The 25,899-nt window shown below is 49.2% G+C and overlaps 6 protein-coding genes across 6 annotated transcripts; 2 read left to right on the top strand and 4 right to left on the bottom strand.

The window, feature by feature from the left end:
* Nucleotides 1-3,050: 3,050 nt before the first annotated feature.
* On the bottom strand, nt 3,051-7,156 carry EMWEY_00005440 (EPN3 protein, putative; the record flags this gene model as incomplete). The annotated part of the gene is made up of 10 exons (XM_013478161.1): nt 3,051-3,463; nt 3,578-3,649; nt 3,812-4,171; nt 4,416-4,498; nt 4,716-4,865; nt 4,994-5,225; nt 5,531-5,666; nt 5,939-6,017; nt 6,719-6,829; nt 7,056-7,156. The coding sequence occupies 10 exons, from the start codon at nt 7,154-7,156 to the stop codon at nt 3,051-3,053; spliced, it is 1,737 nt and encodes a 578-aa protein (XP_013333615.1).
* Nucleotides 7,157-8,529: 1,373 nt separating this feature from the next.
* On the top strand, nt 8,530-8,907 carry EMWEY_00005430 (hypothetical protein, conserved; the record flags this gene model as incomplete). The annotated part of the gene is made up of 1 exon (XM_013478160.1): nt 8,530-8,907. One exon carries the CDS (start codon nt 8,530-8,532, stop codon nt 8,905-8,907), a length of 378 nt encoding a protein of 125 aa, XP_013333614.1.
* An 853-nt stretch (nt 8,908-9,760) lies between these two features.
* On the bottom strand, nt 9,761-11,488 carry EMWEY_00005420 (hypothetical protein, conserved; the record flags this gene model as incomplete). Its single annotated transcript, XM_013478159.1, has 4 exons — nt 9,761-9,949; nt 10,175-10,243; nt 10,927-11,028; nt 11,351-11,488. The coding sequence occupies 4 exons, from the start codon at nt 11,486-11,488 to the stop codon at nt 9,761-9,763; spliced, it is 498 nt and encodes a 165-aa protein (XP_013333613.1).
* A 1,846-nt stretch (nt 11,489-13,334) lies between these two features.
* Nucleotides 13,335-13,823, bottom strand: EMWEY_00005410 (hypothetical protein, conserved; the record flags this gene model as incomplete). The annotated part of the gene is made up of 1 exon (XM_013478158.1): nt 13,335-13,823. The coding sequence occupies one exon, from the start codon at nt 13,821-13,823 to the stop codon at nt 13,335-13,337; it is 489 nt and encodes a 162-aa protein (XP_013333612.1).
* Nucleotides 13,824-16,523: 2,700 nt separating this feature from the next.
* On the bottom strand, nt 16,524-20,746 carry EMWEY_00005400 (vacuolar proton-translocating ATPase subunit, putative; the record flags this gene model as incomplete). Its single annotated transcript, XM_013478157.1, has 6 exons — nt 16,524-17,537; nt 17,883-18,230; nt 18,515-18,610; nt 18,940-19,040; nt 19,232-19,411; nt 19,738-20,746. 6 exons carry the CDS (start codon nt 20,744-20,746, stop codon nt 16,524-16,526), a joined length of 2,748 nt encoding a protein of 915 aa, XP_013333611.1.
* Nucleotides 20,747-22,512: 1,766 nt separating this feature from the next.
* EMWEY_00005390 (dense granular protein GRA10, putative) lies at nt 22,513-25,866 on the top strand (the record flags this gene model as incomplete). The annotated part of the gene is made up of 1 exon (XM_013478156.1): nt 22,513-25,866. One exon carries the CDS (start codon nt 22,513-22,515, stop codon nt 25,864-25,866), a length of 3,354 nt encoding a protein of 1,117 aa, XP_013333610.1.
* Nucleotides 25,867-25,899: the final 33 nt, after the last annotated feature.

Genomic DNA, 25,899 nt, shown 5'->3' with positions numbered 1-25,899 from the left:
ATCGAATTCGAATACAGCCCAATATGCAGTCACAAGTAGGCTTGCTAGCTGCGTGCATGTATACTGAGACCAGTGTTGCAACTTCCTTTCCCTTACCGTTTGCCCACTGGAGCTATGCTGCGTTCCAAGCACCAACTTCAAACGGACTTGCCATCATCGGACGCACTATGCTGCAGATTATGTCACAATCCTATTCATTAATGCAACGCGGTGTTTGGATCGTATCGGAGGGGTAGTGTGAGCTGTATTGAAACAATAATACTTAATGTGAGAGCTTCTTTAAAACATTTGGCAATTATACCTAGCCTGAAGGCGATGAGATCAGCTGCTCAAGCCGAGGTCCTATGAGAAAGGAGTGACCTGACATGAGTTCCTGCTCCCCTTGCTGCAAATTGAATGTGCAAGACATCCCCACATACAAATACACCTACGCCTCCTTGGCTGAATTGGCGAACACTGTGCACCGTTCTTCAGGGCTGTTCCTTGAGTACCCTTTGCCTACTAGGGCGATATAGGGGCACATATGCTCACCTCGGGTACATTTGCCAGCATCGCGCAGACTGTGCTAGATCAGAGAAACAAAATACTTAGAAAGTAGTCGCCGTTTACTGGAGTTTATAAAAATACTGATGTTAACTTCTTCTGGGGTGCTTATAGCAGAGTATTATCACCACGTAATATAGCTGATACAACTCTAATTAGTCCAATTTAAGGGCTAGCAAGTATAAATGTACTAAGAATACGAAGTAACTTCCTCTAAGGAACTCGCCTGCTACGACTGCCTGGCTCCATGTACGAAACCCTGAGATATCCACAAGCGTGGCGTTCGCCACAGTTAATGGAAGTAGATTAGTACAACGTTGCTTGATAGTCATAGCTTCTGTTGATACATAACGGAAAAAAAACGACACGCAACTGCAGACGCGTTGCCTGTGTTGCTCCAGTAACTCGTGTCTGCTAGCTGGGTGTGAAGGCCAGAGTCGCTAGTGTCGTTAATGCGCCCACTAAACGTGTTCTACATTCACAAAAATTCTTCGTTGAAAAGCTTGTACGTAAATAAGCGTCTATTCTTAGAGAGAAAGAGAGAGAAGACGCGGAGCTGCAGCCGCTTGGGTGCGTGGGGCTGTGTTGTGGTTCCCTCGTGTTCCGTGTGCTCGAAGCGGGCTGTGTTGTGAAGTTAAGAACGCAGGAACAAATATGAGTGACTAGTTCTGTTGCTTATATATAGGAGATTTGTTTGAACTCGGCAAGTCAGCGGAAATGGCTTTCTTTGTCCCCGCTCGCATGATGTTTGTGCCCCCCTGTGTCTGTCGTCGGGCCCTTTCTCTCTCCGCATCCCACGCCAACCCAACTTCTTCAGTTTTTGGGTTTATTTCCCCTTCTCTTTGTGCTCGCTCTCTCAGTACAGTCCCTCTCTTACAGCGACACAGCGCAATCCCGCAGCCCCCTGCAGGCCGTTTGCCCCAGGCAAGCCTGGCACCCCTGAGCAAGACCGTAAGACACAACAAACAGCCTATTTCTGTGTCCGTAATTCTTATACACCCTGTAGATAAGGCTGTTATGTAAAGTGGCTCTCATAGAGAACTCGAGACGGACGGATCCCATCATTAACATCGTCGCTCGCACGTCCATTGGTCGTGGCCATATTCGCTGCAGTACTGCTGTGGTTGAGTGTCTCTGCTTGTAAATGCTTTTTTTTTGGATTTGCTAATTGTGTAGTTTCCGTGGTCGTCTGTCGTCGTCCCGGTGATTCAATTTCCATCCCTAACTGTTGGTCCCCGTGCACTAGGGCTGGCTGAGACAGTTTCCGTCTCTTTATGGCTTTATTACGTGAACTCCGGTCCATTCCCGCTTCATGTACACAAATACGTATCCCAGGAGAGTTCCTTCGTCGGTTCCTCCTCTGTGTGTGTGAGACCAGTGCCAAGACAGCTGCATCTGAGGCTTGCCACACTTGACTGACCTATGTGCGGAAGAAAGGGTCACGCATGTGTGAATGCACTTCCCTGTTCCATTCGTCTCTGTATAGTTTTTTGCTTGTCTGTTTGCAGCCTTCTACGGTGTTGTCTCAATACGGAGCGGTTCGCCATGAGGCAGGAGTGGCCACCCTGTCTGCTGCAGTGGCGTTGATGTCTGTCGGGGGGGTTGCACAGGGGATCGGATCCCTGTTTGCTGCTTTAGTTTCGGGAACAGCAAGGAACCCTTCAATCAAGGAAGATCTCTTCACATACACTTTGATTGGAATGGGTTTCCTCGAATTTCTCGGCATCATCTGCGTTATGATGAGCGCAGTGCTCCTGTACTCGTAGGCCATCTACACAACCCAGGTGTATCCACACCACCTCCGCATTCAGGGTGTCGACAGTAAAAGTCGACGGCCAGAAGCTACGCCAGATGCACTGGTAATGGCACCACGCAGCAACTGTACAGCAGCAGCAGCAGCAGAGTACTGCTATATCCGCAGCGGTGGCTGCTGCTGATGGGGCTGCCGGCTGCAGTAGACAGCCGGACAAGACCCAATGCCCCAACAGCGCCCTTTATAAATATGTCGAGGTAGGGGAACAGCAAGGTTTTTAAGCTGAGACTCTCTTTCTCATCCGCATCCGAAATGCCTACGCTACTCCAACTGGCTCTGCAGCAACAGCACTCGTAGCAGCAGTATTGCCTGTTTCTCTTGGGAGCAGGAAGCTCTCAGTTAGATATACGGCCCGTTGAACTGTGTGAGTAGTCTAACTAGCTACAGATAAGCTGCTGCTGGCGCCCAACGAACACAAGGTGTAATTCAATGCACGAATAAATATCTAAAAGGCTGCACATGCCTGTCTGTGGTTGCAACGCGTTCATTGCTGCTGCTGCTTCTGCTGCCGAAGCACGTGCTGCTATGGCAGCACCGCAGCAGCTCGCAGCAGCACCCGCTGCAGCTACATTCCACGTTGCCGTCCAAAATCTGCAACGGCTACTCTAAATGGAGCACCACCGCAGCAAGGACCGCTGCTGCTGCTGCATCATGCGCTACTGCACCCATAGGCCTTCGTCCCTTTGCCCCTGAGCTAGAATAGGCTGGGCTGTCCCGAGGCAAAGTTTGGAGCAGCCTGCTGTTGCTGCTGCTGCCAGGGCTGTGACGACATTCCCGCCAGGGAGAAAGGCTGCGGCGCTGCTGCCGCTGTGCCCATACTGGGTGGCTGCGTGCCGCTGCTGTTGCTGCTGCCCAGAGAAAACGGCTGTGAGGTGGCATTGCTGTTGCCGCTCAGGCTAAATGGCTGGGGGATATTCATGCTGCTGCTGCTATTGCTACTGTTGCTGCTGCTGCTCAGGGTGAAAGCCTGAGGCGACGCGAGAGCGTTGCTGTTGCTGCTGCTGGTGCTGCTGCTATTGTTGCCCATGGTGAATGGCTGCTGCCATTGTTGCAGCTGCGGCGCTGCAGCAGCAGCGCCCTGCGCCCCCTTTCCTGCATCGGCAGCGCCTGCAGCGGCAGCATAACGCGCAAATATCTGCACCCCGCGGTATTGGGAAGCAGGGACTCAGCAACAAAACAAAAGTCACTAACTGCCTGCTTGCTCTTGGCGTTCCTCCTTACCCGCTGGCGTTGCATTGAAGCCGCTGAGTCCTTCAAGAGTAGATGCGAAACCACCTCCGACCCCTCCAACCCCTGAAACATGCAACCGGCAGCGGCAACAGTAACAGCAATGACGAAGATATGAATTCAATAAGAGGTCATGGGGATGGAGACAGAGAAGACGCAGCAACTGAAGCAACAGCTCAAACGACAGTTGAAGCAGCAGCCAGAGCACGTAATGTGAAGGGATCTCACCATTGCTCCATTGGGGAGCAGCAGCAGGAGCTGTGGGAGCAGCAAAGGCAGCAGCAACAGCATCCAGGCTGTTGCTACTTCCTGATATCGCCCCTGTAGCAGTAGTCGTGGGGGTTGGAGCTGCCGCTTGAAACCCCCCGAACAAATCATCACTGCTGCTGCTGCTACTGTTGCCTGCAACGTCTGCGGGGACCCCTCTCCCTGCGCCATTGCTGCTGCTGCTGCTGCTGCTGCTGCCTACGGGCACACTGGTCCCTGGGGGAGGAGGAAGGAAGAAGCCACCAAGGCCGCTGCTGCTGCTGCTGCCTGCTCCCTCCGCGGCGCCTGAGGAAACGACTTGCTCCCCCCAAACGCTCGTCCCTGCATACACACCAAATTCACCGGAAAATAAAATATATTCTTCCCCTATAAAAACCCCGGGAATTCTTGCAATGTAGTACGATTGTTCAGGGCTCGACTACGTATTTGCTGCAGCCAGTCTCGAGGGCTTCTCAGGCGTAGGTTTTTATCGCAGGAGATATAGTGAGAAGCGCATGCATATACGGTGTTGTTCCCAACAAGCATGCATGCAACCCCACACAAGACGCATGCATGCAACAGTCACCTGAAGCAAAGGGAGAAGGGGCCGCTGGCGCCTCTTGCTGTCCAAGAGGTGGGCTGTCAAATCCAAGTAAGTCTGCTTGCTGTCTGTACACCCCAAAAACCAACATGCTCAGCAGCACAAAAGTCACCAGCAGCAACACTAGTGGCAGACAACACCGGAAGTCACTGCATCTGCAGGAGATAACAGCGGAGTCCGATGTCTTGTGTGTGTACAAGGAGAGGAATAACTTCGGTTTAAACACGAAGCACTGGGTGCATGCATCTGTGCAAGTGCCGGAGCAAGTAGTTGAGGTGCACGTACACCGCAGACTTCTGCTCCGTGGGCTTGGCACCAGCTGAGGGGCCGCTGTCACTCTTCTTGCTGCCCCCCTTCTTCCCTGAGGAGCCTGTCTTCTCTTTCCCCGATGACGAACGAGATGCAACTGTCGGCGGCGCGGCTGACTCACCTCGGCTGCTGCAGCACAAAACCCCTAAACCCTGGACCCTGGGCCTTACTTAAACCCATTATTTGCAACTATGTTCATCTAATTTAATGGAAAATCCAAGCAAAACTACAGTGTTCAGCCTTGGCAGACGTACGTGTCTCTCTGCGGAGATGGAGAAGGCTTCGTGCTGCTGCCAAATCCAACTGCTGTTGTCTGTCCCCTGATGCTGCTGCTGCTACTGCTACTGCTGCTGCTGCGGGGGACCATAGAAGAAGCCGAGGATATGCCAATGTATTTGTCTCTGTTTTTTGCTGCTGTCTCTCGAGCTGCCTTCAGCTCCTCAGCGTCAAATACCAACGTTGTGCAGAGCCCTGCTTTCTCCCGAACTGAACAGCATATACACATCCCCACAACGCTGTTGCTGTTGTTGCTGCTGCTGCTGTTGCCCAAAGGACACAAGCCGACTGAGGAGACAGTATATAGACGGAGAGATACAGAATGTCTGGCAAAGGCATGCAGCCAGAAGGGACACCCAAACAGCTCAACGCATTCATGCGTGTGTGCACGTATGCGTACATGTTAGCAAGATTGTGTATGCATGCATGGAAACGGAGGAGTTTTGCATGCAGTTGGATGCATGCAGTTGGATGCATTCAACTGCATGCATGCATGCATGCTTGTTTGTGCTTACTGCCTGCCCCTTTATCCCTTCCCTCTTCGGACCAGCTGAAGCTCTGTAGGGACTTGAGTAGATAAGTTCTGTCTCGTGCTTCTTCAGCGAACCTCTCGGGTCCATTCTTTAGCATGTACTCCAACATAGTTAACCCCTGATTAGCAGCAAATACAACAAATAAGACAAACAAAAGGAACTCCTAGACTGCAACCACACTCTTGCTGCTATTGCTGCTGATGCTGCTGCTCCCCGTGCTGCTGCTGCTGCTCTCGTTGTTCCCATTGATGTTGCTTTTGCTCTGCTGCTGCTTCTGCTTGAGCGTTTGTGTTTGTAACATCTGCGTGTACAGCGGCAACATGTTTGCCTGTCTGCCTGCACGAGAGGTGTCTGTACACCCGAACTACGTCCCGCATACTAAAGACGAACCTTAAAGATTTTGCGCCAACGTTTAGGGGCCTCAGAAATAGCAGCCCACATGGTGCGGGATATAACAGGGAAGTCGAGGCTGAGGTGTACATACACCGCAACACGCAAGAGCAGCAGATGCAGCAGACACCCTCCACAGACACAAACACAAAAAGACACACCCGCACACATGGTCTTGCGGCACACAACGAAACCCCCCACACAGATGACAAAGAAGGCAGAGGGACACACAACAACAATGTAAAGGATTATAGATAGGGACAGATATAAAGAGACATGGTGTACACATGTAGCAACCAAGAAAAGACAAAGAACAAATGAGAAAGGCAAGAACCAAGATATGGCGCAAAAGAAAGAAACTCTCCACAGAGACAGAGACAGACGAGGTGTCTCCTATCGCTGTGTCTGTATATGCAGACGCACGAGAGGCTGTACGGGGACTGACGTGTACAGACAGCAGGAAGTAGAGGAGAAACCGCCGCGGCAATAGACAGACGCAACAGAGATAGACAAGGAAAAAGGGCCAACTACTATGCAAACAATAAAAGAATAGAAGGAGGCCGAGGTTACAGAGCAAGAATGTCTTTTCTTTATAAAAGACGAAGGGAATATGCCTCTATATATACACATAATAATATATACATAAGGGAATAATACATAAAATAAATGAACATGACGAGAAGAAGTAAACAAAAGAAGTAATAAAATATAATAACACTACTATATGGGGTGGAAAGAACAAGAAAAAAGAAAAAAAAAAAAAAAGAAAAAATAACGCACAAGTTGTGAGAGGCGCGCGCGATCTCTGCAAGAATTGATGTCGGACATCCCCAATTCTTGTCGCTGACTGCTTCCCTTAGATTGCGCTCCAGAGGAGTTTCTTTTGTAAGGCTGCAGACCCAAGCAGCAGCAGCAGCAACAGCAGCAGCAGCAGCAGGAGTGGTGATGATGATGCTGGACAGAAGGATGGCTTTGTGTGTATAGATAAGCGAGCAGCAACAAGAAGGAAACAAGTTGATAAGAAATCCCTTTATGATAGTTAATAAGAAGGAGGGTATAGTATAATATATTATATAATGCAATATAGGTTATATATAGTATTCAGGTGTATCCTCACGTCCTCTCTGCCGCCTCCTTGACCTTCTCCGATGCAGTGGAGACAATGGAGGCAAGACGCGACCCCAGTTTATCCATCGAGCTGGATGTGAAGAAAGACATCTTCAATAATTGAGGTGTACAGACACCACAGCTGCAACAAGCTTCCTTCAGTCAGTACTACTGCAGCAATACTTTTTAGCCGTTGATACGACAAGGGGTAGCAGACACCTCACACCAGCTCTATTGGCCACGGGGGCCCCCACAGGGCCCTCAGGGGCCTCCAAATCTAACCTTTAGGGGAAACTAGGGTACTGCCAATCCCCCACGCCTGGCTCTGCCTAGAAGCAGCAAGCGCTAGCTCAAGAGCGAGATAGCAGAGACTGCTCCGTTACGCGCTGCTGAGACTGATACAGCAACTTCTGTTGCATACGCTGCTGCTGCTCCCGTTGTTGTTCGTTGTCACGCTGCTGCTAGCGAGCCAGCTGCTACTGCTGTGCCGGTGGCGGCTGCCGGCAGCCCCTGCAGCAGCTCCAGCTCCAGCAGCAACAACAGCAGCAGCAGTGGCGGCTCCGGGCGTCAAGGTCGGGGAGAAGCTGAAAGACTCCGCAGAAAGAAACGGAGACACTCGAAGGAACGTTGGCTGGCCTAACCGAGTAGCAGCAGCAGCAGCAGCGGCAGCGGCAGCGGCAGCGGCAGTGGCAGCAGCCGAGTGTATCGGCACTGCCCCAGTTAGAAGCTGCTGATGAGAGCCACCGCCCACACTTTAATATATTTATTGTCTCTGAGCTGCATGTAAATTCCTAAAATAAAGAAAGGGGGAAGAAAACACAGGTGAACATCGGCAGCAACTCCAGCAACACAGCAGCAGCTCCTGCTGACGCTCCTGCAGCACGAGACCAGCAGCAGTGCCCTTGCACTGCTGATGCTGCATTGTAGGTTGCTGCTCGTCATCCTTCTTTGGTTCCTTGTTAAATTGAATTAAAGAAAAATACATTTACAGCATCTACATCTCCCTGTCAACGTACAGATTCAATTTCTTCTTTCTTTTTTTACCCCGTTTCCCCCCCATCTCTCGCAAGTGAGCTGTACGTACACCCGAGATCTGCCACACTCCCCAACACCCGTCGTCTTCGTGTACCTGCTGGCCTTAGGGTCACCACTTCCTGCTTTTCTTGTGGACTCACCCGTTGCTGGGGCGGCGGTGGAGTGTACATACACCGCAACACCTCGTAACCTGCTGCTAGGGGGGCCCCCCTCGACCTGAAGGAGGCCCCTCTCTCCATCCCTCTCCCCTTGACTTTAGACGGGGGCAAACCTGACAATTTCCCTTTAAAAGGAATCTAACTCGCTCTTGTAAGGAGACATTGTGAGGAGTCTTTCGGGTGTATTCAAAACTCAAGCTCGAAAGGAGAAGGTTTCCTTGCTCTAGTCGCCAGCAGCAGCAGCAGCTGCTGCTGCTGCTTCTGCTGCATGCAGTTGAGCCAACCTTCAGTATGGAAGGGGGGGAAGGTCCTGCACAGGGCAGCGGGTTGGGGGGCCCCCCGGGGCCCCCCCCTGCAGAAGGGTCTGGGGCGGTGTTGTTGAAGGAAGCGGAGCAGCTTGCTGCTTATATTGAAGGAGGGAATCATTCAGGAGAGAAAGGGAAGTTGTTGCAGATGTCTTGGGGGGACAAGGCGGTGGTGTTGCCTGCATTGCGCCGTCTGCTGCTGTCTCCTAATAAGGAAAGAGAGACAATAAAAAGGGCAATAGATGCCCTCCTCCCTCCTTCAGATACACCTGTTAGTCAACAAGATCCTCATTTCCTTGCAGGGAAACTTTGGCTGCAGGCGCGTCTCTTCGCTATGCACGAGAAGTCGCCGCTGCAGTTCTGAGGTGTACAGACACCTCAGGGGTAGCAGCAGCAGGCAGGAAGCGGAACTGCTAAGCTGTACGTACAGCTGGAGGACCCTCATTACAATATACATGTATAAAGAATATACAGTTCCCTTCTCCTCCCCACTGTCTCTCTCTCCTGCTGCTGCTGCTGCAGGAGGGGAATTGTTTTAAGAATTTGTTTTAATTTATTCAAACTTAAATTATTTTTGCTAAAGAATTCAGCAATTCAGCTAACACTTAAAGTGGACGATTACCCTGTCTCCAAGCAACTGCTGCAGCAGCAGATGCTGCTGCTTAGACCCTCGTTAACAAATCCGTCTGCGGCTTAGCTGCAGAGGAGTTTGGGGTGTGGGGTTTAGGGTTTAGGGTTTAGGGTTTAGATGCAGTGGCACTGTCTACTGCCATTGTTAGGACGAACCCTCAGAAGTGTTTAGGGTTTATTGCTGTTAAAGTTCCCTTATTAGGTTTAGGGTTTAGGGGCAGCGGTAGAGCCGCGCTGTAAGTGAGTCTAATGTTTAGGGTTAGGGTTAGGGTTTAGGGTTTAGTTAAGGGTTTAGGGTTTGCGGGTGGGGGGTGGGGTGGGGAGAGGGCTCGGTTAACTCTGCTGCTGCTTCTCTGTGCTGCGGTCTCCTCGCCTTCCTTGTTGGCCTCGTCGTCGGCTGTATGCGGAGACAGCCGCCGAAGGGCCGCTGCAGATAGCAAAGGGAGACAGAAGGAAGAAAAAGAAGTAAGAAGAGCAAAGTGGGAGAAAAAGAAAAAAGTAAAAACAAAGACAGTGCATGCAGAGTTGCATGCAAAGAGGAACAAAGTGGGGCTGATATCGGGTGTATAGTCAGCTATCAAGAGCAGCTAAAACAGGAAAAGAGATGACAATACACCGCATATGATGATGAGTGTCTCCTCCTGTCTCCTTATGTCTCCTCCTGTCTCTCCTCCTGCCTCCTGTCTATAACCTACCAATATGTCTCTCTCTACTTGGAGACGAGACTCCCTATTTAATGCCCTCAGCAATCCTTTAACTTGTTTCCCTCTTTGTCTCTGTAGTAGCATAACACCCACAAACCCTAAACCCTAAACCCTTTTTATTGTTTTTTTGTTGGCAATAAGGAACATGAACACTAAGCCACTAACAACGGAGGTGTTTGTCCCTATCTCCTATCTCTGTCTCCTTTGTGTCTCTTCCTCTCTCTCCCCCTCTCTGTGTCTCCTTGTGTCCCCTTTTTTATAACTATATTATGCTGTCTTCCTTTATTATTTACTCACCCTTACAACATCCGCCTGTCTCCTCTCTTTTGCTGTCTCCGCAACAAATTCATTCTTCTTCTCCACCCACTGTGCAGCAGCAAAACCCCACAAATTTCCTAAACCCTAACCCTAGACTCTAAGCCTAAACCCTCATTTATACACCCTAAACCCTAAACCCTAAACTCTAACCTTAAAGACTTAAACCGTAAACCCTAAACTATAGCCATGAAGGCATAATCTTCAAGCACCTACCTCAAGATATTCTTGTGTAATATTTTTCTTTTCTGCAAGAACAGAAACAGAAGACACGGCAAGTTTAATTAATTAATTAATTAGTTAATTAATTATTCAACTCGCAGGATCCGTTGGATTCTCGAAGTGCTCTTCCTAAACCCTAGTCACCGAGCAAACCCTATTTTAGGGTTTAGGGTACGCTCGACATACCTCTCTGTAGGGTACTGTTAACTTCCTCTAGAGTAGCTCTTGTTGCCTCCAGGTGTCTCTGCTCTCTCCAAACCCTTTTATTTGCCTCTTTGTTGCGCTGCATGAAAAGGAGATAAATAAACCAACTCCAGTCTTCTGCTGCAGATGTGGATACGCGTAAACCCTAAACCCTAAACACCTACGCAGCACTTCTCCTGGTGCCTCTTAATAATCACAAGTAGTTGTCTCTCTTGAAGCAATAGAGTAGAGAGTTGGAGGTGTAACAGAGGGAGGCAGCAAACAAATACCCATGGTTTAGGGTTTAGGGTTTAGGGCTTGAGGCGCACCTGTAATTTCCTTTCAATGGCAGAGATCTGCTGGCCGAGTGCCTCCACTTGCGAGCGCTCCAATTGAATATCTTTTCTTCTTTTGGTTAGTCGCAACTCCAACTAAAAGGGGAAAGAGAAGAGAAAAATAACACAGATTGTCCTCTTATTAACTTTTATTATCTGCCTCCTTCCCTCTCTCTACCCTGGTGTCTGGCCTCTTCAGCCCTGTGCTGCATCTGTGTTGCGTCTGTCTCTCTGTTGTTCTCTTCTACACGCCCTTTGTGTCTCTGTGCCTCAACTGTGGTCGTGTCTCCCTCTCTAGTGATCTACCTCTGTCCCTCCTCTAGGTGTCTCCATGTCTTTAGCTCTGTTACGCTGTCTCTCTCTCTCTCTGCCCTGCCCTTATAGCTGTCTGCTGTTGTGTATTTGTCTCTGTTCTCACCCATTCTTTTTCTCTTTGAAGGCGCGCCAGTTGGAGAGAAGCCTCTGTATTTTCTTGTGTTGTTCTTTCGAGTATATGAGGCAATTTGCCGTCCATTGAGAGTTCTTTAAACATCGACAGCAACTCTTCAGGCACCATTTCTGGTGCCTTCCTCTCACAAGAAATAACACGGGTACACGGTGGCGCCACATGTACCTGGCGACTATAGAGTCGACTCAACAAACCCGAAGCTGTACAGACACCTGAGGACATCCCTGTGGGCCCGGTGAGCTGTCTCCGGCTGCAGCTGATGGGGGGGGAACTCCTCCCCCCAAGCAGGTGACCTCGATTCATCGATACAGTCTATGGGCGGCAGCCGCCTCAGCAGTAGCTCTAGTACAATCCAGCAGTTGTAAATAATGAAAGGTAGGAGAGAAATAATTTGAATTAAACACTAAAACACCCCAAAACACTCCAGAAGACGCACACGATGCCGTTTGTTGCAGGGAGACTCACAAGCAACACCAGGCATTCACCGAGAAAAAGAAAACATAATAAATGTAAAATTCTTTAGATGCATTCGCGTAAATGACAAAAATTTACAAAAAGAAGAAATAAATGGTCAAAGAGGGTCAAAGCAATAAGAGGGGGCGGTGGCTAGGGCGGCGCCGCCGACTGCCGTCCAAGCGCTGGACAGGGATGGGCACAAAAAGATGAAGATCTGAACCAAATGTATTATGCAAAATGCATTTATTTAAATACAGATTGAGATATTGTGGTAACTGCTGAGCATATCCAGCTGTTAAGTCCCTTAATGGGCTCCGCTCCACTGGTCCTTAACAGCGGCTAGCTAGTTTGGGTTTCTCTCTTTGCTTCCCTATCTCTGAGAATACTTTTTAGATGACAACTCAGTCCAGTTAATCCTTTGTGCAAGTGCATATAACAATCTCTTTGCAATGCTGGGGACGCCCCTGCCAGGAAGGCCCTACAAAGAGTGGCAGACAGACCATTGGCCAGCCAGTGTTGCGCGCAGAGTTGCTGTCCTCCTGCCGAGAAGAATCGTTTACTTTAATTATTTTCGTTCAAAATACAGTTTATTGTTCAACATACGATTTAGAGAAGTAGCAGCTAATGAAGTAACAAGAGACCTCCGCCCACAGCGCATGCTCAGGCACACGCGAAACCAGCACTACATATAGCAGAAACTTCTTGTGGATATAAAGCTCAACCTCTAACCCCCTTATGTCCTATAGACGACCAAACGAAGCCAAATAAGAGTAATCAAGAGACTATAGTACATGCACCTTCAACATGCACCTTCAATAAGTGGCTGTTTAACTATGCACCACTTCGTCGTGCTAATAGACGGTACTTAAACCCCGTTAATAAAGAGAGTGCCACCTTATTGGTATTCAATACTGACCCGCTATTTGTCCATTAACAATGGCGCAATACATGCATGTACAATTTGCTCTTGTTCCCACCTATGAGTGCTAGCTGGGCGAATTACTCGCCTCGACCTCCCGTAAATCTATTAATTTATCTACATATACATGTATGTATTAATGTGTTCCTCCCCCACTCCCCGCTTACGTGTTTCACGTGCGCCTCGCTCTGGTGTCTGTGATCCCTCCGCCCTTCCCCCCAATTGTTTCCATGCTTCCACCACTCGAGCTCAAACAATTTACTTCGATATTCCTTGTTTGTGCTGTGCTTTGCCTCTTGTAAGCAAAACTGCAATCAGCAGAAAAGGCCCTCCAAAATGCGCGGCCCATCTGCAGCGTCCCTTTTGTCACATTAAGGACGTTCAGCCTAAACACTAAACCCTAACCTGAGAGCAACTAGTTCCTGATCAGGGAAGGCTTTGTTGGGGTCTAGGGTTTACAGCCCCCACCCACGCACCTCTTGTGGCTGAAAGGCACCTAAAAACACCAGCCGAGCGTTTACCTTGTATTTTTTTTCTTCTATGCGGAGATGCCTCCTCCTTATACCCGCCTCTGTTTTCTCAGAAGTCGAGGAGTTCCTGCTTGCTAAAAGGGTCTAAGTTGAGTTTCGCAGGTCCGTTGCATGCACAGAGACAGACGAGAGAGAAGAATGCAACAAGCAGCGTGAAGCTGCCGCAGATGATGCCCAGGCCGCCTGCATAACCTAAGTTGCCGAACAACGCCATGATTAGATTCCAAAAGAAAAAGCGGAAGAAGTCGCCAGTGATGAAGAACTCGAAGCTGCTGAAGTGCGCAACGACGGAAATTGTGCCGAAAATAAACGGAGTCCAAACGTCCACAAACACCTCCGGGGTAAAGGAGAACAACGCCTGCCGCCACCGTTCTTGATTCACATCTCCCAAGAAGTTCCCAGGCTCAACAGACAAACGTACTTTGCTTGCAGGCAACAGGAAACACCACAAAATCAAAGTAAGCACACCTGCTGTCAGCCCCATCCAACTCGTAACCGTTGCTAGAGTTGCGGGACGATCCGCCGCCGTACGGGTCATAGCCGTGGCGGAGGAATAGAAAAATCACACTTTTGCACGAATGGAAGGAGACTGACAATGAACTTCCTCACGTGGGAAATTCTGGTTTCGTGTTGTTGCAGTTGAACTCTCCCAGGTGGTAACCGCTGAGACGTTGTATTGGTTGTTGAATTCGCACACTCTGGTATCCGCTGAGAGTCTTTTGCAGGAGTTGAACTTTCTCAAGAGGAAACTTCTGAAGTGCCGCATTTAATGATGAACTTCCTCGCCTTCAAAATGATGAAATTTTAGTACTTGACGGTGCGTTTGCTCCCGTTATATCAGCAGAAACTCCGCATCTGACGGTAGGCTCTTCAGAGTTAAAATAGCTTAAACTCGGTCTCTCTACAGTAACGACTCTTTGTTGAGAGTATCAACTGGGGAGTTGTGCCTCATCTACGACCAAATCCGAGCTGATCAGTACGGGCTGCGAAACGCTGAAACCTGAAGTGCCGCGATCCAGGGACAATAATGCGCCACAGCTACACCTTCTGTACATAGAGCGAATGCAAACAAAAAAATAGCTTGAGACACCAAAAGCAAGAAACAAATGGGTAAACTAGAGACGACCAGCACACAGACGGACAGGTGAGGTTAGACTGAACGCAATGCATGCGGGAGCGACGGTCTCAAGGGAACTTGAGCCTAGAGCTGTTCAGAAGAGTGTTTTGCAGAAGAGAAGGATTGGAACAGGTTCCAGCCTCAAAGAAGAGAAACCTGCAGCAAAAGAACAAAAGAAGAATTGCCTCACGCTTCTTGCAGTAGAGGCCTGACCACCCTCCTAGCAAGGCGCAGCGCTCGCCGGCCGCGAGAAATGGAATATGGTTCCCTCTTCAATGTAAACTAATCATTGAGCGATAAATAATACGAACAATTCATTGATCCATAGACGGTTACCTTAATGCCATCTCATTCAGTACAAAGACACCCAGCCCCAGGAAGCAGCTACACTGCCGAAAGTAGTACTGCAGGACCGCCAGGAGGCAGCCCTTCCTGCCTCACCTGTCCACTAGTAACAAAAAACATCTAACGGTTTCAAAAACCTGAAATTATCTACTACTTTTATGTACATTGAAGCCACTTAAGCTTGAATTCTACTTGCAGTGAGCCAGTCGAGGACTCCGACACCTCACCGCAAGCAGCAAACCCGCGTAGGCTAACTGCCTGCTGTTGCGTTTCGCGAGACAAACTTGGCCCACAAATCGAAGCATATTTATAGACAAGAAGAGCTAAAATAAAACTTAGATTTATGTAATAAGTACGTTTATATAGTTAATTTTATTTATTGGGGTGGAAGAGATGCAAGGTTGATCCGTTCTGCTAAAGTTGCAAATGCCTACCAGTCCGGTGTATTACATTCAGCAGAACGGATCAACCTGTGTCTACTACTTATGAAACAAATATATTATTTTGCATTGTTTATTTTTACTCACGTAGGTTCTTCTGTGTTGCTCGTTTGCCTAAACTAATGCAACCCGTACACTCATCTGTTTTTGGAACGCATGATGCTGAAACTAACGATGCAAGACGGCCCCACATGCAGGCATAAACACTTATTCTCCTCTCCATACACTAACACCCTAGACAGTTGTTGCATAGTTCTGCAAGCATGTAGGCTGCCTACTAACGTTGGGTTCCAGCTCGCGACAGTCTTGCCGAATTTACCAACATATGCTGGAACAAACGTCTTATTCGGAGATCACCGAACAATTATATCTATATGCATCCCATATTATATGTATACACGTGCATGTATACGCACTGGGAGTAGCTGCACAAGGAAGCAAAATGCCACCTTATTGCGCATATCGTAGACCCCAGACCCTAAACACCTCTTCCTATCTAGGCCCGAAGGCCTAACCCAGCTGCAAACCCAAAGACGGCGGCAGCAATTGACAACGGCATTTCGCCCAACTTCTACGAAGCGTCAACCCTATTTAAGCCTATGTATTTACACAATATACACTAAATATAGGTAGCGCTATACACCTGCAATGCAACAAGTAACTGCCTGAATGCCTGTGCTCTGTTTTGCTTCCGCTCTAATGGGGCTTCTTTCTCCTGATGAGAAGTTGCCTACAGAATGGTGTTATATTTGTTCATTGATCTGTGCCTAATTTGTCTGATGGTTTCGTTTGTTTGTGTCGCCAAGGCGAGACAAACAATGTCTATCGTCAGGAGCTGCACACAGCAGCATCTTGAAACCCCTTCTGCATTTACGATACAGAAACAAGAAAGTGAGTGATGGAGGCACGCATGCATATATGCATGCACGCATGCGGCTGCGAACACTACTAAATACAAGAAAAACAACAGATACACTACTGGCACACAAACACACACACGCCTGCTGTTGCCTGTGCATCTGCCGTTCGAAGCTCTTAACAGCCGCCCCGCCTCCTCATGGATTCCTAGAGCAGCAACACCACGACGAACTTGTTGGTTTTCCCCTGATGAAATTCGAATCACGGCATAAATAAAAATGCCCTATCCTGCATACAGTTCAGCTGTTTGTTTGCTGCTGTCTTAGACGCGTACACACCGCCTGCATCGCATGCGTTGGTTCTTCTGTGAAGCATGCTGCGATAGATATTATAACAATATATATGAAATGCATGTATAAATAGGTAAGAAATGACCCAAGATAAGAAAATGTAAATATAATGAAATAATATGTTGCATTTATCCACTAGGCTTTGCCTGCACCACCACCATGAAGTCAAGAGGCGCGAACTTGTGCCCGTCACCCTTAAAGAACTTGTTCTGAAACTCCACCCACTGCAGCCTAAGCGCATGCAGCGCCACTTCGAGAAGATCCATGCAAAGAATGACTCCAAAGGTGATGAAGGCGAACAAGGCAAACACAAAAAACAAAACAACAGACACCAAAGCGGTGTTGTCGGACAGCTCGAGGGCACGAACAACTGTTTGTGAGTAGAACACTAAAGACAGCTGCTGATGAGCAAGCGACAAAGCCCACAAGCGTAAGTATGAGGCTGTATTCGATATCGTCCCCAGCACAAACTCTATTGTCTCAATCATCTGAAATATGTACAAATCGCCTGCACCCGCTCCTTCGTGATCGTCCTTCCCCCCCTCGTGCTGGTCGTCCTGATGATGATGCTGCTGTTGCTGTAATGCTGCTGCTGCTGAAGCAGCGGCAGCGCCCTCTCCTGCTTCTAGAAGTTGCTGTGGCAGTTCCTGCTCCTTCTTGGCCGCAGCAGCTGCTGCCTCCTTGTCAGCGCGCTTCTTGCGCATAACCAAGATAGTCGGTTTAACCAGCAGCATAACGGGCACAGTAAGCACGATGAGCAGCAGCAGAACGCGTTCAACTGTCTGCTGGTTTGCGTACAATTGATCCTCAGGCTTTACTTCCCCCATCATGCACATGTTGATGATGGCACTGATGAGGTTAGGTTTGTTGTGCGTTAAAGGTGTAACCCATTTGTAAACTACCATGAAGTTCATGTAGCCGATTAAAACCGTCAAAAATACAAATTGGGGAATAAACTCGAAGAAGAAATCCAACATATCGTTGAAATGCAACGCATTCAAACCCTTCATTATCACACCCACCCCCATGTGCACAACGGCGACCAACACTGACAGCTTCATCTTAATCGAGTTCGTCATCAACAGCTCATTTGTGGCCCCCTTCCATGCAGGATCGATACCAAACGGATAAGGATCCTCTCCCTGCACACACAGATACATAACAACAAAACAAATTCACAACAGCTACAGCGTCAGCAACAGCAGCGCCGAATGCAGAAGCCGCAACACTCCACAGTCAGCAGCATGACCATAATCCACACAACCATCAGCAGCAAAATCATCATCAACATCATCATCGGAACAACTATTATTAGCAATATTATTATTATCATTATCACTACTGCCAGTAACAACAGCATCGTTAAGACGAGCATATTATGAGCAACATCAACACCACCACCATAAATATAACCACCACCATCAACAAACGAGGAAAGCGATCATCTTTTGATTACTCCTATCATTATAATTTGTGTATTGCCTTACCACTTGTTTCATGCGGATACTTCCATTGAGGTCTTCTGCGCCTTCTTCTGTCCATTTGGATCCAAAAATGTCTACCCCGAGAGCAAAGACGTCATTATAAAGAAAGCCAACATAAAAGGCAAAGAAACCCATCAGCGTCAGCATGTAACGGAAAGGTAGGAAACTGCTAAACATTCCCCCTCCAAGCTTTATGCGGTTATTAAATAACATTAAATATAAACCCAACAAAAACACGATCCCCCCGTGCCCTATATCTCCATACATCACACCAAATAAAAACGGAAATGTCACAGAAGTCAAAAATGCAGGGTTCGCCTCTTCGTAGCGAGGCACACCGTAGGTGTCCACCTGCATACATAAACCGACACATAACGAAACACTGACAGACTGTACAACTAACTGAACAATTATATCTGCTGCCGATTCATACTCGCTCTCTGCTGCTACTGCTGCTGGTGGGGTGTGGATATTCTATACTCCACCTTCGAAGCACTGTTTACTTGTAAGTGCTAATGAAACGGTTCTAGCTGCTGCTTGCATCTGCAGTGGTACCTTTTCTGTTTAATAATGCATGTATATTTACTATATGCGTATACCACTAAGCTTCTATTTAATTGGCATTTTCTACTTACGAGCATTTGGCTAGGGTCAGTGAACTCTGTAGACTTGAAGTAGGTGGGAGGCATCGCGGCAGGCAAATGTTTCTCCGTTAGAAGAAATGCAGATCCCTAAAAGGAAACACAACAAAAAAGAGGGCATATTTAATACAGAAAATAAGAAAACAAAGCAACAGGCCATATACAACATGCTAAGAAAGCACTTGAGTTAGCAGAACATTCAAAGAAACCAAGGAAAGAAAACTAATGCAGACACCCGAAAAACGGCACAATAAAAAACTGGGTATACTCGATTAATGGGTAAACAAAACAGTCAAAGAAGGGGACAAGCATATTCAAAATAAACTCAGAGGCAACAGCACCAGCAGCATCGGCATAAGCAAATTACAGTCGACTTGTTGCAGTAGCCAATTCAGGTGTATGTAGAGCGAAAAATTTACCTGATCTTCTCCTTCCATCTCCATTGAGCGCAGAATGCTTCGCACCTTCTCCTCATTCTTCTTGGGGATCCAGCAGGTACACCGCAGGGTCATATCATGGCCTACAAGAAAAAGGAAAGCAGCAGCAGATGCTAAAAGACAGCAGCAGCTAGCTTAAGCAACAAGAAACATGTATGCATGCACGCATGCATGCATGCATGCATGCAGACGAACAACAGAGGCGGCAAAAGACTACCCTCGGGTCGTTCTAGGGTCAATGGGAATTTTAGGGTTTAGGGTTTATAAGAAGTACCCTCGAAGCAGTTAAGAGCGGCATAAATGGCTTTTTCTTTGCTACAGAACATGCGCCATTCCTCTATAAGAGAGGAGCCTCCCTCACGAGGCACTTCTAATAAAGTAGATATTTCCCCTAAGAAATAATATTCATAGGCTGCTAATGCCTTCTCTTTGTCTTTTATTACATCACTCAAAGCTGCAGCAACAACAAATAGAGCACAAGCAACAAACACTCAATTTACAACAGCATAATCTAGGGTTTAGGGTTACGACGATGCAATTAACACGCAGTCATTCAATAAATTTATCATTATAACAAAACTGCTGCATGTTAATATTCGTAAAGAAGACAATTTTATCGCCATAACTTTACATTAATTGACACCCACAGCAGCGGCAAAACAACAGCAGTACAACAGCAGCACCACAGCAACAGCATAGAAATAGCAGAAGCACAGCGACAGCACCGTAGAAACAGAAGAAGCAGCAGCACAGCAACAACAACAGCGGCAGCAATCGTACCCTGCAGCCTGTCTTCTGCTTCTCTGAATGTTTGTGGCCATTCATAGCACTGGCCATTGAATGCTTCTGCGACCTTTTTGATTTTTTCGTGTAGGAGCGACTGGCTGCTTCCTTGATGGTACACAACGAATACACTACGGTGTACCTGTTGCCCTGTCTTAGGGTCTGTAAATGGTTGCTCAATAGATTGAAAGAAAGAAAATGCATTTCCTCTTGTAGATCTAAATAATGTACGTTGGTAGCGCGAAATATCTTCTGTTGCAATAACACCTGCAACTGCTGATACAGCTGACACAGGGACATTCTTCCCCATAGGTACACCAAGACCAAGACTAAGACCTTCTTCTAAGGACATCTGCTGCTGCAGTGGTAATGGTTGCTGCTGTTGCTGCTGCAATAATGTGTGACCATCCTCCCCATCCAAAAAGCCTTCATCCCCAGGAGCAGCAGCACCAGATAGAGGGCCACGTACTGCAGCAGCAGCACCACCCTGACGCAGCTGCTGCACTGCCACGTTCAGCACACACTGCTCTTCTAGTGCAGAATTCTTCTCTTGCTGCATATTTGTGTTGTTTCCCTTAAACAACACGAACTGTCCATACAGCCGACTCAAAGCCTCCTCCACCTTATCTAATACATACCCATGGCCGTTATCTAGGAAACTCTTTTCTCCCTCAGGAGCAACCACCACAAGGGAACCCTCATGCCTTGCTGCCGTTGCTGCTGCGCCTCCCCCGGCACCTGCTGCTGCTGCTGCTGCTGCGCGCGCAGCACCTGGGCCTCCCTCTAGACAACGAATCTCCTCCTGTAGGAAGCGAATGATGCGCTCCATCTCCTCTATACGTTGAATGTAGTTGTTATAAGGGCGCACTAATGCATTTGCTTGCATATCAACAAACTGCACAGCCCCTAAACGACCTATTCTCTCTAGGATCTCATGGGCTATTGGCAAAGAAGACGGGAGCACCATTGTGCCCCGCACCATCGGCTCACTACGAAACGTTGACATTTTCGCTTAAGAGGGTTTAGGGTTTAGAGTTTGGGGGGGTGGATAGAGTGTATGTATGTATAAATAAATGTAAAACCTTCAAATGTGCATGCATGCAGGCAGGATAACTGCCCTATACTACATCGAATTCAATATAATATAAATATAGCAACACACAGCAGACTCTACAGACGCCGGTGTGTCTTCCCACGGCTCTTCTTTTCAAAGTTGCTGCCACCTGCAGGTGCTCTCTCCTACTGCAGCATTAGCAGCAGCAACCAGGGGAAGAAGGGGTGTTGCCGGCACCACCAAGCTGCCCTGCTGCAGCTGGAGGAGAAGCTAATATCCCCTAAATGGCCCAATATAATAACTGGGGGCCACTCTTTGTCTGCGGTATACTCTCTCTGCTGTCGTCTTGGGTCTAATTTCAACGTTGTTGGCTGCTGCAGTCAACGCAGCACCGCCAGAGGTAATAAGAGGCGGCGCCGGGGAGGAACTCCCCCTAAATGACCTTCTTCAGATTCGATATTACAGAAAATAACGAAAAGACGTTGTTAGTGCTGGAGAGAGACGACGCAAGGCCGCGCATAACCCAGCAGATCGGATGCTGCAACGCTACACCGCCCCTACAGACCGCGTGACTTCATGATCTAAGAGAGGGGGAATTGAAAGAATACGGATTTATTTCAAAGCAAAAAGAGAAGAAAAACAACCAAGCCTTGTGAAAACTCCAAATAACGGCGAGAGAACAGCGAACAGCTACACACAGGACGAAGCTGCCGAGCCGCTGCTGGATCTGCAAGGAAAGCAGAACCCCCGGCGTTCTGTAGGGGGTATTTTCAAAGCCTCAAGCGCTAATAGATATCTAAAGGAGTAAAAGAGCACAAATAGAAATCTAGTTCCCTCTTGTTTGAAGAAACGGAGCTCTGATCAGCCCCCCAGCCGCTGAAACATGAACACGGCGGCTAAACACGGGGAGGGAAGCGGCGGGGCTTTCTCTGAGGTACTTGAACGATCTGCAATATCCTTTTCGTTCATTCACTCCGAAGAGATGAAGCTTTCCGTTTATTTCTCTGATTTATTGCACTTTAAGAGCTGCCGAGACACCCGACGCACTGCAAAAATCCTTACGGCGCTCCTTCGCAGCTTTTTTCGCGCGCTGTAGCGACAACAGCTTTTCGTCATTCTTCTGCGCACTGCTTCAAGAATTCCCTGTTTTTCTTCTTGCAAATCGTGCAGGAAGTGTAAGCATTGCTATATTTGATTTCTTAATATAACAAAGTGGGGCCCGCTGTGCTGTGCCGCCATTCACGTTCGTATTTTCCCTGTCGGGTGGTGGCGTGTGTCTGTCTGCCTGTCTAAGTTCGTCAAAAGAAGAAGGCCCACTTTATTTTATTTCTTCTGCTTTTTGCACTGTGCCGTCAGAGGAAGCAAGGGAGGAACAACTCCTCCACGGCTTCTTGCTGACACCAGCAGCTGCAGCAGCAGCAGCACGCAGAGGAGGAAGGGTATCATTATGCATGCACTATGACTGATACTCCTCCCTATGCAGTGTGGCATATGTTGGGGCTTTAATCATTGTGCAGTTTTTCTTCTTTTTTTGTTATAGAGGGCGATCTCTACACTGTAGTTGCCCTCATTTCCTTAGCGGTGGTGCTGAATAAATCGCATAAGGGTAACATCATCAGGAGCATACGGCAGCATTCCCATCAGCAGCAGCAGCTGCTGCATCCCCTTCTGCAGCCGCAGCAATAACAACAAGAACAGCAGCAGCAGCAGGATTGGAGATGTTGATATATTTCCGCTTAATCTCTGAGCACTCTGGTGCCTACCGCGAATGTCCTATATCTACACCTTCTGTAACTGTAGGAGAATTAAAACAACTCTTAGCTCGTCATTGCGGCTTTAGCGGGGACTATAGACGTAAGATAGACTTACGTCTGTTCCTTGTAGGCAATCGTGCATGCGCTAAGTCAGGTGAGGGTTCTCCTGTATCTGCTGCTGCTGGCAGCAGCAGCAGCGCCGGCAATAGCAGCACGGAAGAGCTTGTTGAGGCCGTTGGAGATGAGCAGCAAGTGCATGCATTCTCTCGTGTGGTGATACAGAGGAGGGTACTTGCGGGGCCCCAGGGTGTACAGGTGGTGCAGCACGAAGCACGATCCTCATTAACAGCAGCAGAATGGGAGAGTGCAGAGCAGCGGCAGAGGGGGGGCCCCCGTAAGCAAAAGGTACCAAGAGAATGGATATGCTGCTTCTGTAAGGGTTTAATGAGGCAGCCGCTGCTAATTAAATGTGCTGCTAATTGCGGCAACAGTGCATGCAGAGTATGCATAGAGCAGCGGCTGCAGCAAGAACGTGTTTGTCCTTTTTGCCGCTCTGCCTTCCGTCAACTTATTAAGAATAAAAGATTAGATGATATGATTAGAAGTATTAATCCTGCAGATTATGATTTACCTCCTGCTACTGCTGCTGCTATATCTGCTGCTGCTTCCAATGCTGCAGCTGGTGCTGCATCTGGTGGTGGTGCTGCTGGAACAGCAGCAGCAACAGGAGCAGCTGCAGATGCAAGAAATGCAACTGCAGGAGATTCACAGGACTCACGTTCTTCTTCTGCACAGAGTCAATTCGCAGATGCACGTTTGCAGCAGCAGCAGCAACTGCAGCAGCAAACAGCAGCAGCAGGCAGCCAAATGGCTACGGGGCTGCCAGGAGGACTTCCAACAGCCGTTAAGGACGAAGCGACACCAAGGAATGCTGCTGCAGACACCCCAGCTGCTGCTGCTGCTGCAACAGCAGCAGCTGCAGCAGGGGCACAAGGGGGCCCCAGTGCTGCAGCGGGTCATGGGATGTGGGGGGCCACCACACAGGGCCCCCGCCACTTTGTCTATTTGTTGCCTCTTAAGAATCTGCAGCTAATGCGACAGCAGGATATGATGGTAGTTGAAGCTGCATCAGAACTTGCTGCTGCTTTAGCCAGTGCATGCATGCGCGACGCAGAGTCTGCTGCTGCTGCTGCTGCCAATGGCAGCAGCACAGATGGCAGTGGCGGTGCTTCTGCGTTGCCGGCAGCGGCATCTGCAGCATCAGGACCAGAAGCTGCATGTCCTGGCTCTGCTGCAGCTGGTGCAGGCTTCCTTGAGCCCAACGGCTGCAGCAGCGGCTGGATATACCTCCTTCCTTGTGCCCTATCAGGGGGAGGATCTTCTTATTCTGTGGGGGGTACAGTACGTCTTAGAGCATCAAATAGGGTGCAGCCATCTGATCCTTCTTATTCTTACATTCTTTCTGCTTGGTCCCTGCAGCAGGGTTCTCCAGGCACTGCAGCAGGGGTCGGGGCCCCGGTGGGGGCCCCTGTAGGAGGGGGCCCCTCCTCTGGTGTATCCGGAGCTGCATATGTTATTCGTATAAACTGGGTAGAGAAATATGGTACAATGCCAATGTTGCCATCTAGGAAGCAGCCTTTGTGTGCACTGTTGGGGGGGGCCCGTCGGGGCCCCCTAACGGGTCGTGGTGGTGGAGGCCCTTTGGGGGTCGGGGGCCCCATGGGTATGAGTATGGGAGGGGGCCCTCAGGGCGCCGGGTTGCTTAAGAGGACGGCTTTGGGGGCCTCTACAGAGGTAGCAGTAGATGAGAATAAATTTAATGAAGTTATGTTAGCTGTCAGGGATTATTTGCAGTTTGGTAGTCGTTCAAGTGAGCCCTGGAGGGGGCCCACCCAGTCAGGACCGGGGGGCCCCCTTGGGTCCCAGGCTTCCGGCGCAGCAGCAGCAGCAGCAGCAGCGGCAGAGGCAGCGAGAAACAGCAGTCCACCACGAACATCCAACGTCTTAACAGGAGCAGGTGGGGCCCCTCCTTCTGGGGGCCCTGGGGCCCCTCTGTCGGTTTCTTCTCTGTTATCTTTAGCTGCAGCACAGGCAACTGCCCGCCAGCAACGACAGCAGCAGCAGCAGCAAGGTGGTGGTGCATCATCCTCTGCTGCTGCTGCTGCAGCAGCAGCAGGAGGCCCCAAACCTCTAGGACTACCAGGAAAACCACTAAATGCAGCAAATCCCTTTATAGGGTACACTGCAATTCTTCCTTTTTTATCAGAAGAGCAATTCAATCATGTAAGACGTCTACAATTAAAGGCATTAAAAAAGAATAATAAAACAAATAAGGGAGGGGGCCCTCCTGTAGAGGCCCCCGCTCCTAAGGGGATGAACAGAGGGGCCAATAACAACAGCAACAACAGCGGCAGCAACAACAGCAGCAGCAACAGCAGCACATGCAGCAGCAGCAGCAGCAATACGCGACATACCAGTCTTGAGAACTATAGCCGTAAGGCTCAAACTGGTGCTGCTTCTACATCCCCAGTTGGAGGTGTGGTGAGTTCTGCTGCTGCTGCTGCTGCTGCACCCGCAGCAGCAAATGCAGCAACAGCAGCAGCAAGAAAGAAGCCGGGAGCTCCTGCAGCAGTTTCAGCACCTGCAGCAGCAAAAGCACCAACAAGAACACCACCAACGGCAGCAGCAGCAGCGGTGCCCCCAGCACTGCCAGCAGCAGCAGCATCAGGAGCAGCACTTGCTGCAGCAAAAGGCAGTACGTGTGCAAAGATGCGTAGCCCATCATCTGCATCTGCGTCACCTGCTGCTGCTGGTGCTGCTGCATCAGCACCAGCAGCACCAGCAGCAGCAGCAGCTTGCACAGGGCCTAGACGCGGTCGGAGGGCCCCCGTAGTGGTGCCTCCTCCCTTGAAGCGATTACGTGTTGCCTCAGGAGGGGGCCCCTCGGGGGCCCCTGGCACGCCAGCAGCAGCAGCAGCAGCTCCAGATGCTGCTGCTGCTGCTGCTGCTGCACCTGAGGCTGCAGCTTGTACGTTTGCTCGAGAGACACTGGGTAGTAGGGAAGCACCAGGATCGCTTGAGAGTGTGGGGGGAGCCTGCTGCAGCAGCAGAGGGGGGGAGTTGAGTTCTGCTGCTGCTGCTGCTGGTGCTGCTGCTGTTGTAGACACGGGCACAGGGGAGCAGATGGATTGTAGAGACACTGCAGCAAGCAGCAAAGAAGAAAGTCACGAGCAGCACGAGCAGCAGCAGCAGCAGCAGCAGCACATGGGTTTGGGGGGGGACTCACAGGAAGCAGGGGTGGGCCTTGAGGTAGATTAGGCAGCACAACACGAACAGCAGCAACTGCAGCAA

The sequence above is a fragment of the Eimeria maxima genome, genomic scaffold (genome assembly GCF_000499605.1).
Source record: "Eimeria maxima Weybridge genomic scaffold, Emw_scaff30, whole genome shotgun sequence".
NCBI classification, from domain to species: domain Eukaryota; phylum Apicomplexa; class Conoidasida; order Eucoccidiorida; family Eimeriidae; genus Eimeria; species Eimeria maxima.
This window is presented reverse-complemented; position numbering and strand designations above follow the sequence as displayed.